Here is a 14,776-nt window from a genome sequence, read left to right as displayed (position 1 = left end):
TGTAACTACTAAGAAGAAAAACTACCTCTATGCCAGCTGAAACCAGGTCTATGAAGCAACAAATGGTGTAAGACATAAAGCAGCACCACCCTGCCTCAAAAAAACAAATAAAAACCCAAACACCCTCCAACCCAAATCCCACAAAACCCAAAACTTACTGGGAGGTTGACATCACAGTTGAGCTCGCAGAGGGCCCGCACCACCTCTGTGAATCCTTGACTAACAGCAACATACAACGCTGTGCACTTTGCGTTGTTTAACAGGTCTGCACTGGCTCCTTTAGCAATAAGCACACGGGCAACCTCAGCTTGGTTTCTGATTTAAAGCAAGCAGTAAGACAGGTTAGGTTCAGTCCTGCGCAGACAGTAAATGCTTCCTCCATGCAGGGCAACAGAGGTTCTTGGGTGTTGTATCTCTCAGCCTCATTCCATCTCCTCTTAGTATTGCAAAAAACCAAACCACAGAACAAAAAACCTTTCTAATTTGTACTCTAGAATTTGCTCTCTCTTTGCTTTAAATCAACAGGAGTCTCCCACTCTTAATGACAGATTCTTCCCTGGTGACTAACAACACAATTCTACCTTTCATTACTCCAGAAAATACATGCGCTTACAGAAACCAACCAAACAAATCCCAACCATCCAAACCACCCCCCCATCCCCCTGAAAAAAGTCTAATCACCAAAACCACCTTATCACTTGTTCCAGTTCCCCCAAAATTTCTAGCATGGAAGCTGACCTAGCTGTGGAGGTTAAATTAGTGCACTAAGAAACACACCTGTGGCCCTGAAGCTCAAAGGCCAATTTTTATATGAGGTAAAATCAGAGAAAAGCCTCCATCAGCCACACACCCATCACACAGACTACACATTCATATCTAGAAATATCCTTTTCCAGCCCTTTATGTCTTGTAGCAGAGACGGGCAGAAGAAAAATACCCTACCCAAAAGCAGCGTAGTGCAGGGCTGTATCCCCCTCTTCATCCTTTAGGTTGACAGCAGCATGTGCCTGCAGCAAAATCTTCACAACATCCAGGTGCCCCTGGTAAGAGGCAATCTGCAGGGCAGTTCTACCCTGGTTCTTTGCGTCGACCTACAGGAAGGGCAGACAGACACAGCAAACAGCTTGGTTAGGAAAGTCCCTGCCCGGGGTTCCGGCTGTAGCCCTGCTCTACAGCAGCCTCACAGGATGGAAGTCACTAGCTGCAGAACAGCTGCAGGCTTGGAAACACTAAGCAGAGCCCATGCCCCATCAACTCCACTTCACGTACATCAACTACAAGGCTGACCTTCTCCCTTCTTGTCTGAATTCTGGGACAAGCAAGTGAACAGAGCTGGAAGCCAGGGCTCTAATTGCAGCTCTGATGCCAAATCCCTCTATGCCTGCAAGCAGAATGTGTCTTGACGTCTCTGCCAACAATTCCTCTCCCAATAGGAAAATGTGTGAGGAGATCAAATTAGCTTTGCATAAGGCTTTGAAGATGCCAAGTCCTCATTGTTCTATGTTGCTCCAGGTACTGGGCACAATGGCTGGAGGGTATATCAAAGTGTTGAAGTGCTGCAATGAGATTTTTTGAGAATTAAAGGGACTGAAGAACAAAGAGAGGCTGTATGAAAGTCAAGAGAAAAAGAAAGGAAAAGCATCTACTGAAATCAGCAGGAGGCTAAGGAGAAGAGATGAAGGAGCTAGCAAAACTCAGCAGACTGGCAAGGAAAACAAAGGGTTTTTTCCTTGCAGCTGGATCTACGCAGCAGTCGGGGCAGCAGGGCAGGCAAGACTTCCCTGGATTCACTCAACATGATGGGCAAGTCATTTAAGCAAGAAGCAGCCACTGTGTTATTCTTCTATTTACACAAGACAGACAATGCTGATAAGCTGGAAGGGCCTTGGCAAGCAATTCCAACTTGCACTACTATAGGAGCCTCAAATCCAGCCTCCTCTTGCTGTATATGACACTAACAGAATTACCTGATTTATTAATATAAATATTAGAACAGAAATAGAATATAGAATGGAAACAGAAATCTGATAAAAATAACTAATAAAGTAATGGGTTCCTGACTCTTGGCACTTTCTTATCTGGGATAAATTTGACAATTGCAGGTATTTGTCTATTCCTCCATCTCCAGAGGCCCCCATAACTTTGTAAATAAAGAACTATAATAAATACCAGACAACTAACCACTACCAGCTTCACATGGGTTCCTTCAGAATTGCTCCTAGTTTTCCTGGTTCATGTATCCAGCTATTCCTGCCAGCCATGCAGACAGTCTCAACAGAACTTAAGATTTTGTTACCAATGGTTTCCAGGGACACTGCTGAAACACTCTGTCCTCTGGTTCTCCTTTTTAACCTGTTTATAAACCCTGTGCCCCTCACCGAAGGAGCCTGAACCTTCAAACAGGCAGCTTGAAAGAGCAGTGATGTGAGGAGATGTGATCCTAACAGTTTGGCACTCCGCAAGCACATGAACTGTACAGCCACAAGTCAAACCCAGTCCCCCGCTCCAGTCAGACGTGAGATAAAACACTGCACAGACATGCACAGCATCAGGATCTGGGCAGCTTTTCTCTTTCCTGATTCCAGCAATACTATTTTGCAAGGTTATCTAAGGACAGACACGTTCAGCCAGACACAACCCGTGGCTTTATTTTCCAACAGAGTCTAGATGCTCAGACATCTTGTTACTGTTTTCATATAGATAAATACCTCTCCCCCGAGTTCTACAGGTGCAGCATTCATACAGGAAGTCTGGAAAAAGCCAGCTTTGGAAACATGTTTTAAGGGCTTAACTCTAGTTCTGATTTAATGCCACAAACTGGAGCCATGAGATATTCATATTTCACATGCAAATCTAATCCTAAATTGCAGCAAAATAATCGTTCAGCTGTTAGGATCTAATACTAGGTCTGAAAAATTTATTATTTTTCTCCAATCCTTTCCCCCCACTTGGCTATAAAGTTTTATTACAATATTTTAAAGAGCAGCAACAAAAAGCAACTGTTGAGGATATCTTCAAAACTTGCCTTGTCTGGGTACTTCTGAAGGAGCTCCCGAACTTTAGCTGCATTGTTGAGTGCTGCACAAATGACCAGGCAGCCTGCATGCTCTGACTCTGTCTTCTGGGACAGCAGTTTCTCCAATACAGTAATCAAAGTACCTGGTAGGAATGAGAAACAGGCAGAGGTTAAGAGGGCCAAAGAGCACGTGTGTTTGTGCTATCGTTGGCATAGTACAGCTGTGTAACTTCAGTATGGGCCTGCCAGGCCTAGAATACTTTGCTCACACAGAGAGCTTTACAAATTTGTGGTTCATACAGAACTTTGCCTTTACAAGTCTGATGTTTTGAGAACCCAAAAGACAAGAGATCAAGCTACTGAAGACCAACACAGAAAAATCACTACTAAAAGGCAAATAATCCGAAGAGGAATGCATGGTCTGCCCTCTCCCCCATGATCCTGACATCTATATGGCAAGGCTATAAAAAATTTTATGAGCAGATGTGCAAAATCCCCTCTACCACATCATGTGATCCCAAATTCGATTTTGAACTGGGCAAAATAATCATCGATTTGACCACACTTGCACACAAGGACCTGGGAATATTTCACAAGCATTCAAGAATTAGTATTCTCCTACAGGAAATGCAGCAGGATGGAACAGGAAATTGAGACAGATCAAGGCAGAAGCAAACACCGAACTTAGGGCAGTGCTCTGTTTGCATTTCTGAGCCCTAATTGCTGTGTTTTCCCATTAAGGCCAGCTTTACTTTCTCAGTAAGGCACAGCTTGGTTATTGAGCTCTGTCCAGGGAAGATCAGGCAGCTGCAGTTTAACACTGTCCAAAGAGCGTTGCTGTTGTTACACCAGAGCAACCATTTCACAATCCCTGACAGATAAGATATCTCTGTTCTCACTATCTCACTTTTTGACTCCTTTGCATTCTCCGTTGTCATGAGATTTGCTTCCTCATCTCTCTGATAGGCTGTCAGGCAAGCTGGGTTAAACGTCCAGGACTGCCCTCCAACCGACACTCGCAAATCTCCATCCCCATAGACTTTGATCACTTTGCCGATGTGCCCTAGGGTCTGCAACGGAAAGAGAGAAATGATTTTTAAAAAGTGAAGATGCAGCATGCTCTGCTTCTCAGAACCAATGCCATGCTAAGAGTGGTTTCGCAGGCGGCACTCCTGCTGTGTGAAAAGAAGCACCAAACAGTGACACACTCGCAGACAGCTCCCACTTCAAGGACACCAGAGGGTTCTCAGCAGTTTCTCTATTACTGGTTTTACATAAGAAGGGTTTCCCAGACACATTACAAATGTCTAGAGAGGAAGGTGGTGAAACAACAAAACGTGGTCTGAAGAACCTCAAGAGAACTGATAAAAGTGGGACGAGGAAAGGTTTCCTCTGTGCCTTTAATTGCTTCTGGAGGACACCAGTATTCTGCTTTTTAGCCATACTGGTCTGATCAGACCATTTTTCCACTGGGACACTTTCCTGCCTTATCCCAGAGAATTAGGGAGGGCATAAGAGGACTTGTTTACTTTGGTTAGTGAAACCTCTTATCTAACTCGCTGGTAGCCAAATCCTTTGTCAGATTCCCCATCTACCCGCTTTGCTTTGTGTGCTGCAATAGGATGTGTTACCGATAGCCAACAGCACTAGGCAACATTTATTGTGCAAGGTCTGAGCAGTCCCAGAAAGGTCTGTGCCCTCACTGACCAGCAGGAATACTGGAGGGCAATGCAAGCCCAGGCACTATTACTAATTGCTTGGGAAAACTGAGGAAATTACTGGACTGTTCTGGAACTGGCGCGCACTCACAGGTGCCATTTCATCTGTCCACTCCCCATGACCAGGTTGGAATCGCTTCACTGTTTCCATATCATCTATCACTCGGACAACATCACCAACCCAAAAGGTGTTGAGCTACAAGAAAAAGAAAGTCATAAGCTTTTGGAGGACGAAGCCAGAAAAAGAAATAGTGATCAGTCCCTCCACCCTACCACCACCCTCAGAAAACCCAACCAAACAAGCCCATTGACTCAAAAATCAAGGTATTACAAACAGCATGACTACCAAGAAATCTGTAATCACTGCACTGCAAAGTAAACATAGTTCAAGGGCTGGGGTATTTCTGTTTTAAGCCAAGTGCACATTTAAGTAGGGAAATAATTTGGGACAGAACATTTTTCTTCTTTCCTTTCTTCTTCAAACTATTTATAATTAATACCAGTATAAAGTACATACGGAACTTTCCTTGGTCCATCTCCTCACTATACCTGACTTGGCACTGGAGTTTTTAATTCACTTCAATAAAGGAAGTTAAATCTGTTTGTTATTTAAAACAGAAAAGGAAAACCAGAGTTTATCTGTACTGGTAATTTGGCAGATGCTCCCTCTGCTCACTGAGCTAAGGGAGCACTGGCAAAACACACTTTTCAAAGCTAACTAATTCTGCACAAAACACTCTGACACCGCATTTTCCACTGGTACTGAAATTTTTACCATTGTGACCTTGTTCAAGTCTTTCAGAATTTTGTAGTCTTACGTCAGTTCCTTCTATACCTACAAGCCCTGTTTCTAATCATCCACATTTCAAGCCCTCCAGCCTCTGGGGAAGGTCATAGCTATGAGCTTTAGAAATGTAGACACAAAATTAGAAAAGCTGGATTAAAGACTCAGGTCTTCCAGAAGACTCATAGAAAAGCAAGACAAAGAAAGATGAAAAAAAGGGAGAATAACATGAAGACACAAGAACAAGAAAACAAAATCAAGTGGAAATGATGTGGAAGAAGGTTCATCACTGATGAAAGGCAGCTGCAGAAGGATGAGCTACTGTAGGTCCACTGTTACCACTCTTATCAAAGAAGCTGAAATTAAGAAACGGAATTTACCTTGAGAACTTACAACATTTGAAATGCAAAGGTTCCTCAAACAGCCTAGTAGCCCAACTCCCACTGTCTGCAACCATCTGTCTTAGCTCTGATGGCCTGCAGGAATTTCTGCCTAGAATTACTGCTTTTAAAACAGCTCGGCACTTGCCTGAGACACACTGTGTGCTAACACAGCAGGCTAAGTTGACAGCTATTCCCTGCACCACCTCTAGTTCTCGCCAAGTTCACCTTCCAGCACCTACCTTAGTCAGAGCTCCAGGATGGAAAGTCCAGCGGGTTTCACTGTTGAACTGGACCCTCACGTCCCCTCTGTCCGTGATTCTGTGCACCGTCCCTGTCTGGCCAATGAACTTTTGATGGGGGGAAAAAAAAAAGTAGGGAAAACCCCCTAAATAAATCACATTGCTTAATAGTGGGGAAAACAGGCATTCAACGTATGGCTAAATTACACACCACTTCCAATTCACAGACTAACAGTGCTCCCAAACCTGCTTTAAATGAGATAGTCTCATTGTTTTTCTGCAGGAGGGAAAAGCTGCTTAAGAAGCTCCTCTAAAGTAGCAGCATATTGGGGGAGGAGGGTGATAGGAATACAAAGTGTGAAAAATCCCTGAAAACGCAGCACAAATTGTCCTCCTCTTTCCAAATGACAAAGGTGGGCAGAGATTACAACTTTGTTCTGCAGCATAATACCAGCAAGGCATGCTCGAGATAAAAAAAAGGGGGGGGAAGGCACAGCAGAAGAGACTACATAAAACAAAGTATAGTTGTGTAGTTCAGTGTTTTATATGTTGATTCTGGCAGGTCCTGAGCAGCCAAGAGTTTTGAAGGAGACAAAAACGGCTGATTTCTGAGACGACAGAAGTTACCATTCCTCTGCTTAATATCTCCCTCTACACCTGCATTCGACAATAACAGGAATTCAGAAATGAAGAGGTTTAACAAGCTACACTGCCACATTAAAAAACTATAGCTCTGGGGATGAAGGCTTTAACTGGAATAAAAATAGTCATGGTCCACTGACAACCTTCTTAAAGTTCATGCCAGAAGATGGTAAGTCCCTGCCTGCCAGGTTAAAAAAAAAAAAAGAAAAAAAGAGAGATGGATGCTCAGTTGAATAGATTTCCACATCGAAACTGAAATGACATGGTTTGCGTTGACATTTTAAAGTCTGGTTTCAACAAGACCACTCACCTAAGGGGCAGGTTGGGCTAGCAAGCACATATAACATATCTTTATAATTTTATAGCACTGCTTCATATCCCAAGGCTTCAGACAGCTGTCTCAGGATCAGACCTGCAGGTTATTCAGTTTATTGACTCAAGTGTAGCAGGCATTTGGGTCACCTGGGGCTATGCACTTCCATCCCCCTCCAAAAAGCCACTTTTCTACAAGTTACTAAGACAGGCTCAGAGACAGGTCTTATTACTGCAATGGTGAGTATCAAAATGTGATTTTTTGTCTTGCAGCAAATCTACTGCACAACAGCAGTACTGCCTTCTTCAATACGTGAAGATAATTCAATATGTGAAGGGCCGTATCTGTAGACTATTAAAAGCCAAGAAAGTCGACTTAAGAAACAAAACGCACAGACCTTTTAATTTAAATGGCAGATTTATTCATTTTGCTGTTACCATTTCAGCTGAATGTAAGCCCCCACCAAAGGTTCACAACCCTCTGGAGACGCACTTCCATGAGATTCTAATCTACAGGAATAGCTGTCATTTCTATCTTTACTTTCTCTACTATCTGAGGTTTTTTTAGACAACAGGTGACAACAGACTGATAGCTCTTCAAACCAAAAACAAGTCAACAGGCTAAGCTCCAGGATCATCATATGGGCTGAGAAATTTTAGCCCTGGCCAGGAATAGAGGCCACTGTTGACAAAATACTTAACTTTCATTAGTAGTAATGCACAGTACAAAAGAAACCAAACAGGGAATGGATCCAGAATCCAAGGAAAAGATCCACAGCTCATTTAAACAAAACAGTCATCTTTTTTTTTTTTTTGCACTGGCTTCCAAGACTTTTGAGCAAGTCTTCTGATCCGTTGTAGACTCTTAGAAATTACGCAGGGCTACACAAGACAATTCTCATACAACACAGATTATCTGAGCCTAAAAATAAATCTGATTCCAGCATCCTATCGCTAAAGAACTTGTATTTGTGATTCAGTCAACACAATGTAAATGTAGAAGGTAACACAAAGATGTTCTGGTAACTTCCTAGCCAGTACCTACTTATGTAGTCTGAGATAGTGACTGCTACATTACCGAGAGAAGAGGATCATGCAGAAGCATACCTCAGCCATTTTAGGATTCCAGCCACCATGGCCCTCCTGCATCTCCCGCAAGATGTCGATGTCCAGCAGGCATTTCACTTTGTCCCCATGCTGGAATGGATGCCTGTCCGTGCTTTCTTTCCTCTGCAATTCAGCTGGTTTGCCTAAAGAGAAGAATGACACCACCCACACACATGCAGGATGCAATAATACACTTTGTGTCTCATCTGGCTTTGTAACAGGGGTTGCAAATTAACATAGGCTTAACTGGGGCAGAATGGTGTAAAACCCTTTTTCTGTTGTGGAGTATGCCCTACACACTCTATGGGGCAGCACTACGTAGAGAGACCAAGAGAATGTACCTCTAACTAGCTATTGATAGGGATTAGAACCACCTCGTGTTTAACAAGACACAAGTTCGTCCCTTCCTAGAGAGGGAATGCCTTTGAAAGATGCCTCTCATGTCATGTCAGACATCAGTAGCTGCTGTTCTTAGCAATTCAGTCACCCACAACTGTTGTTCAGCAGACACACCCACACAGTACTCAAAATTCTCTTCCACAGGCAGCCACATAGCTTGTTTTGTCGACTGCCTTCCTCCCCAGCCTTCCTGGGTAGCAAGAGGCCGTATCCCTAGAAATAAGCTCCCCTCCCAACCCTTCCCCTCATGCTCTTGCCAAGCTGCTCAAGGAGAGAAAAGAATTAGAAAGACCTGATTCTGGTGCTGCAAACTCAAGAACAGACCTCTCTGCTTTCCTTCAGGGGAGCAAAAGATGGCCCCTGCACCTCATTAAAAATAATACAACTAAATTACTCACAAGGGAGTTTCATGCATTTGCAGCAGCAAGAAGCTGCCTTGGCAGAAGATCCCTCCTTGGGATACAGCTGTGGGCATCTGATGGTCTTATACAATCTTACCACTCAAAGGCCAAACTACTTTACTAACCACTGTGAAACAAAACACTATGCTCACACACAGACCACTTTTTTAGAATAACACCCATTATACGGGAGTTTTATAAAACCACCTGCTGATTTTCTGTCTTCCCAGCAAAATTGTTTTAGTGTCACAAAATGGCAGCGTCAATCAGAAAATCTCAACAGAAGACTTGTCTCTACGCACCTAATTTTGGGAGATGCTCTTTGTAGTAAAAGCCACCAGATGCTTCCACGGTACATTTCAGGTCCACTTTCCCCTTGTGCCCAACTCTGTAGACATTCGTGGTACCATCAGACCACGTGACGCTGGCCACACTGCGTCCTGTCTCTACATCCCAGCCACGAATATCAACCACACGTCCAATTTTACCTTCACCACCTGATGGAAAAAGAGTAGAAAAAAAAAAAGTGTCCAGCTTGCAGTTTAACTAAGACCAATATACAGAAACTCACCTGACACCGAGATGTTTACTGAGATATAAGGACATCTTTAAATTATCTTAACTAAGTAAAAAAAAAAAAGGAAAAAACTTGTCAGTTCTCCAACTATTCACCACAGAGTGGGCACAGAGCCAGGAGTCAATAGCTGGGGCAGATTAAATTCTGACAGAGGTTGCCAGGGAGGATTTCTGTGGGGCCCCATCACAGGGCACAGTGTTAGTGTTGAACAGAAGCATAGCCGTCTGCTTCCCTGACAGCACACTGCTGCCTGAAGCAATGCCCTCCAGCAAGTGTTCTTCGTATACATGAAAGAAGGAAATCACACACAGAGAAAAATAAATTATTCAGCAGCTCATACAACTTCCTCACAGCTTCCACGATTCACCTTGATCTGCTGAAGGTACAAGAGAGCTCAGACACCTTTATAATGAGTGAAATTACACCATGAGACGACTCAGCTTGACCAGCTAGGAGGGAATCTCTACATTAAACTCACTGAAAGCCAGCCAGCCATTTACTCCAGAATACAAATACTGAAAAGCTGAATTCTGTGTAGAAGCTGCCATTCCTCCTGGTGTACAAAACCCCCGCCTAGCTAGGCAATGCACAGCGTCATGGCACCACACTGTGGCAAGATAAAAACACAGCAGCGCTGTAAAATCCACCCAAGAGCTTTAATCTCCCCCCAACACTGGCCAGGTGGAGGAACATCAAGTAAAGTTTGTTTGGGTACTTCACCTGCCCAAGCAAGAAGGAATAGTACTGAACCAATCCAGACCAGGAGGATGTATTTGTGAGAAGGTCAATGTGGCTGAGCACACGGGCCATGCTCTCATCCAAGACACAACAGTCCATCCCCACTGAACCCAGCGACAGGCAGGCAGGATTTGACATCCCCTACCTCACTCTGCTGCCAAGTCACTGCACCAGCTTGGGCAAGTCCCAGCACTGATCTAGTGCCTTCCCAAACGGGGACAGCAACATCTGTTTGTGGACAACTGAGCAGACAGTGAGCTTCCAACTGCCTGCAAAGTCTTGGAATTTAACAGCTTAAAGGAGTTAACTTCCTCGTCTAACTGCATATCTATCTAAAAAGCATAGTACAGACAAACCAGTGGGCTTATTGGCAGTTCTACAATTGAAAAGAACACACCTTTAGAGGGCTGGTCTGAGAATCAGAAACTCCCAATATCTCTTGATTTTTACTGGAAGAAAAATATTTTTTAAAATCTCTCCCTAGAAACAGCAGATGGATCCCACTTCTGTACACAACTCACACTGCAGCCACTTACCAGATCAGCACTCCAGATACCCACCCACATAAATATTATCTAGGAAAACACAATTTAAGTGACCAAAAGCATTACTGGGAGGTAACCTTCACAGCTATGCCTAAAAAAGCCTTCTAGGTTAGAACCCAGATCCCAGCCGCAGCTAACAGTAATTTTCATTTTCTTTTCTGCAGATAACCATAAACAACTGTCCAGTCCAAAATTAATCAGGATGCCAGCTCTTAGAAAAGGAGGCTACATGTAAATTGCAGTTACTGATCATGGGAAGGGAGAGCCTCTGGACAGTAGCAATGCCCAAGTATGGGAACACAGCAATCTTGCATCAACACAGTGTGTTCCTTTGACTATATTAACGTGGACAGCTTGTAGCAGCTTCCTGTCCTCTCTCTGCTCTTTCAGTCTGTAAAAAACCTGGTAGGTATCACTGGCCTCAACTTAATGCTGATAAACTCAGCGCCAGTGACAAAACCTTGACCCTTGCCCTGTTCAAATGCTTTTCTCTGAGGAGGGTGCTAGCTTCCACTTCCAGAGTGTTTGGACTCAGAAATGATAGTAAGGAAAAATACGTATTCACTGAAAAGGTAGAACTGACTGCAGAGCTGCCAGGGCCACCCTGACCACACCAGAGGAAAAAAAAAAAAGTTTGGTCAATTGGCTGATTTCTGCAAAGGGCTTCAGGCAGCAGGAACACTAAAAAGACACAAGCAAACAAACCCAAGGCCATCCATCAGGTTTCTCAACTAGCTGCTATCGCCCTTAGCAGACACACAAGACCACGTGATCAATGCACAAACTCACCAGGACCCTATGACAGGTTACACATTACCGTATGTTACCTCAGTAAATGGAAATCGAGTTGGTGTGTCAGTGCTACCAGGAAGCCAAATGGCTGTGGATAGGGGCAGCTCCATCAAAGCCAAGGCAATACTTGTTAAGAGACCAGCTGAGGGACTGGCCTTTTGTTTCTTCTCACTTGTTTTGCACATACAACTGCTTTCGGGTCACAGTCATCGTAACCAACACAAGTCTCAGACGTGTAAATGTTGATCTGATCTCAAAAGGATGGATTAGCTGCACTGAGCATAAGCTTCTTTTGCTCTCAGACCCTGCCAAGTATCTACAGCCTCCACTCAACCCAGAGCTGCAATAAATGGTGGAGCCAACACTGGAAGCCTCTGAACTTCTAACTTCATTATTAAAGGAAAAAAGAGCTGTCAACATTACAGCGTGTACAAGTCTCTGCAATAGAAACAGACAGTAAAGTTTCCTTCACCCTGCAGAGAAACTGGTATCAGTGAATTAGACACAGCCATTATACTCCACGAGCAGCTCTAGAAAAGGTGGTTTTGTCCCTTTACATTTTCCATCTGAAGTTACAATTCATACAGAAAGGAGTAACCACAGCAAATGGTTCTTCATTAAAGCTCCATGTGAAACACTCCTTACAGAGCATTTTGCTTCACCGTTCTTAAGCGTCCAAATAGACATATTTCAAAAAACTCCAAAGGAAAAATGAGTACTGTACACAAAGGCACCTCACTCCCACTGTGAATGGAAGCTTTTTCTGAAAAAGATGGGTCTTTATTTTCTTGCATCATGGTGTACATTTATAGTTCTATAACAAGATCTTCCAGGATGGCTCCCATGAGTTTTCACATCTATGAAACAGGAGGAGCAAAACTTCCCTCCCACACCCTAAATGAATGCATACAGTTTGTGTCACAGATGTTTGTAAACAAATACAAGAAAACAAATAATATTTAATACTCTCAAGAACAGCAGCCTGCATCATCTGAACAGCTTCCCTAGAAGCTACTGCTCAGCACATGCAATTTCAACTAGAAATTTAGAGGAGGAAAAAAGGAAAAAAAAAAAAAGGAAAATATCAAATGGCGTTTTACAGGACATCTCAAAAGAAGCTTACCATCTTGGTTACCCCACTCCCAGTCAGGGCCACGGACTACTTTAGCTCCCTGGAAAGTCCCTTTTAATGTGATGCGAGTCAAATTCTGTCGAGGACTCACTAGGACTCTGGAAAAATAAAATAATAGAAAACAAATTAATTTACTGTTACTACTCACACTTTATAAATCTCTGTTCCAAGCAAGGTCTGTCATGAGGACCAAGTATACCACATTTACATACAGAAAAACATGGCCTGAGTTCTGAAGAGCATGTAAGAAGTGAGAAAAAACCCAATAAAATAGCTGGACAGGGTCTTTGATCCTAAAAGCTGGTCTCCCCAGGAAGATCAGAATACTTCGGCACTGTTGCACTGATGGCAGAAAGACAACTAGTGAATAATACACTGGGCTAAAAAAGACACAGATTTATCTCTAAACATAATCAAAACCTGTGAGATCTGTGGGGAGCTTTAAAAAAGTTCTGTGTTTCTCTCAACTGTGGGATGCGGATAATTGGGAACAGAGGCTGCTGCTACGTGAGCAGGAGGAACAGGCGCCCTTCAGTGACAGTCTGTGGAGACAAACACCTATTTACACCCAAGCAGCAGGGCTCTGGTGGGGTGTGTGTGTCTCTCTCCTGTTATTAGACACCAGCATGTCATCTTGGTGACTCAGGAAGGTGAACATATATAAACACAAAGATTCAAAATTATTACCTTCGCTCACTCACACACAGCACGCTTAGCCATGAAGGAAAAAAGATCAACCTTCTGTCAGAATGTCAAGAGCCTTGAGGGGGCTGTGTTGGGTAAAAATGAAATCTACTGGCTCCAAAGAAGAAAAAAATACCCCACACACCCTAGACGATGCACAAACCATCAATTATATTAGGGCAAGGCAGCTCACCGAGGGCCGAGAACGATTAATATGAACGCATGCAAATTAATACTTTTTAACATAACTATTTACCAGCATTCTACAGCATGAGGTACAACATCTGCAAACCAAAGTCATCAAAACCTGGAGTGAGCAACTTCACCCTGTTGCCTACCCAGAGCAGGAGAAGCCCAGCTACAAATATCATCAAGCAACCCTAATTATCATAGCAAGAGTTCTCATTGCCAGCTGTGCCTAGACTCCACATATTTCCCAAAGAAGAATACCCCAGTCAACAGTCTCACACAACTAAAACATATTTTTAAAACAGAGCCTCCGAGAGGAGGAAGGGGGAAGAAAAGAGTAAGGAGAAAGTTAGTAACTTCTCCAGAAAGTCTGACATCACGTCAGAGGGAGAGTGAAAGGGACTTTCAACTGCCCTTGTATCCCATCCTTAAGTTTAAGGCAATGCTTACAGACATTACTAGAGTGTACACCACATGAAAGCATTAATGGCTCAGGCAGTCTCCTAGCTCAAAGTCATAAGGAGCTCAGCACATTTTGTAACCTAAGCTGCAGACTGCACAGCCTAGTTCACTTGCTGAAAAGCAGAGCAGATTAGACCAGCAGCATTGTGGCTAGACTATTTCCAGGATAACACAGACCTTTCTATCTGCCCTGAAATCCTCATCACAGGCACACATACTGATCCAGCTTAAGAAAAAACAAACAAAAAAAAGATACCTACATGATAGTAAGCAGGGGGTCTGAGGTCCTGTTAAAGCAGCTTCCAATTCCCATAACGTTACAGCAGGTTTTGTATGTGCTGTTTATAGCAGAAAGCTTTCTCATGAGACATCAAGCCCCCAGAGTCCTTACGGACCTGCTTGCGTTGCTCACTCGAGGTACAATCCACTTCTCTAGGTGACTGCAAAGGTGCCCCAATCCATACCAAGAATTGCACACCTCCTTGGCAACTCCCAGACCAGACAGAGCAAAACCAAGTTCAGCAGCTGTTCCACAGGGGAAGGGGAGGGGAAGCCTACCAGGGCTAGGGCTGACCTCAGAATGCTGTATTTATTTTCCATCTAATACCTAGAGAGAGAAGGTGGAGACTCAGAAGGATAAAAAGCTTATGCTTGAA

The 14,776-nt window shown here is 43.5% G+C and overlaps 1 protein-coding gene across 7 annotated transcripts in view; it reads right to left on the bottom strand.

Moving 5' to 3' along the window:
* The window catches only part of MIB2 (mindbomb E3 ubiquitin protein ligase 2), a 62,905-nt gene that overhangs the window by 24,579 nt on the left and 23,550 nt on the right, over positions 1–14,776 (bottom strand). For 4 of the 7 annotated variants that reach the window (XR_003399835.1, XM_026862478.1, XM_026862476.1 and 1 more), the window contains 9 exons: positions 12,777–12,883; positions 9,304–9,498; positions 8,202–8,344; positions 6,141–6,248; positions 4,796–4,930; positions 3,924–4,086; positions 3,026–3,159; positions 943–1,091; positions 159–315 (listed from right to left, as the gene is read on the bottom strand). Coding sequence is in view for 6 of the 7 variants with exons in the window: in XM_026862478.1 (XP_026718279.1) it covers positions 159–315; positions 943–1,091; positions 3,026–3,159; positions 3,924–4,086; positions 4,796–4,930; positions 6,141–6,248; positions 8,202–8,344; positions 9,304–9,498; positions 12,777–12,883 (1,291 nt within the window). In the remaining variant the exon portion in view is untranslated. Of the gene's footprint in view, positions 1–158; positions 316–942; positions 1,092–3,025; positions 3,160–3,923; positions 4,087–4,795; positions 4,931–6,140; positions 6,249–8,201; positions 8,345–9,303; positions 9,499–12,776; positions 12,884–14,380; positions 14,706–14,776 lie in introns of those variants that run through there. The other 3 variants (XM_026862481.1, XM_026862479.1, XM_026862480.1) reach the window with 3 other exon arrangements.

This window comes from Athene cunicularia (genome assembly GCF_003259725.1).
Source record: "Athene cunicularia isolate RWA chromosome 21 unlocalized genomic scaffold, athCun1 chr21_part1, whole genome shotgun sequence".
Taxonomy (NCBI): Eukaryota; Metazoa; Chordata; class Aves; order Strigiformes; family Strigidae; genus Athene; species Athene cunicularia.
The sequence above is the reverse complement of the archived record's forward strand: the minus strand, read 5'-3'. Positions and strand labels throughout refer to the sequence as shown.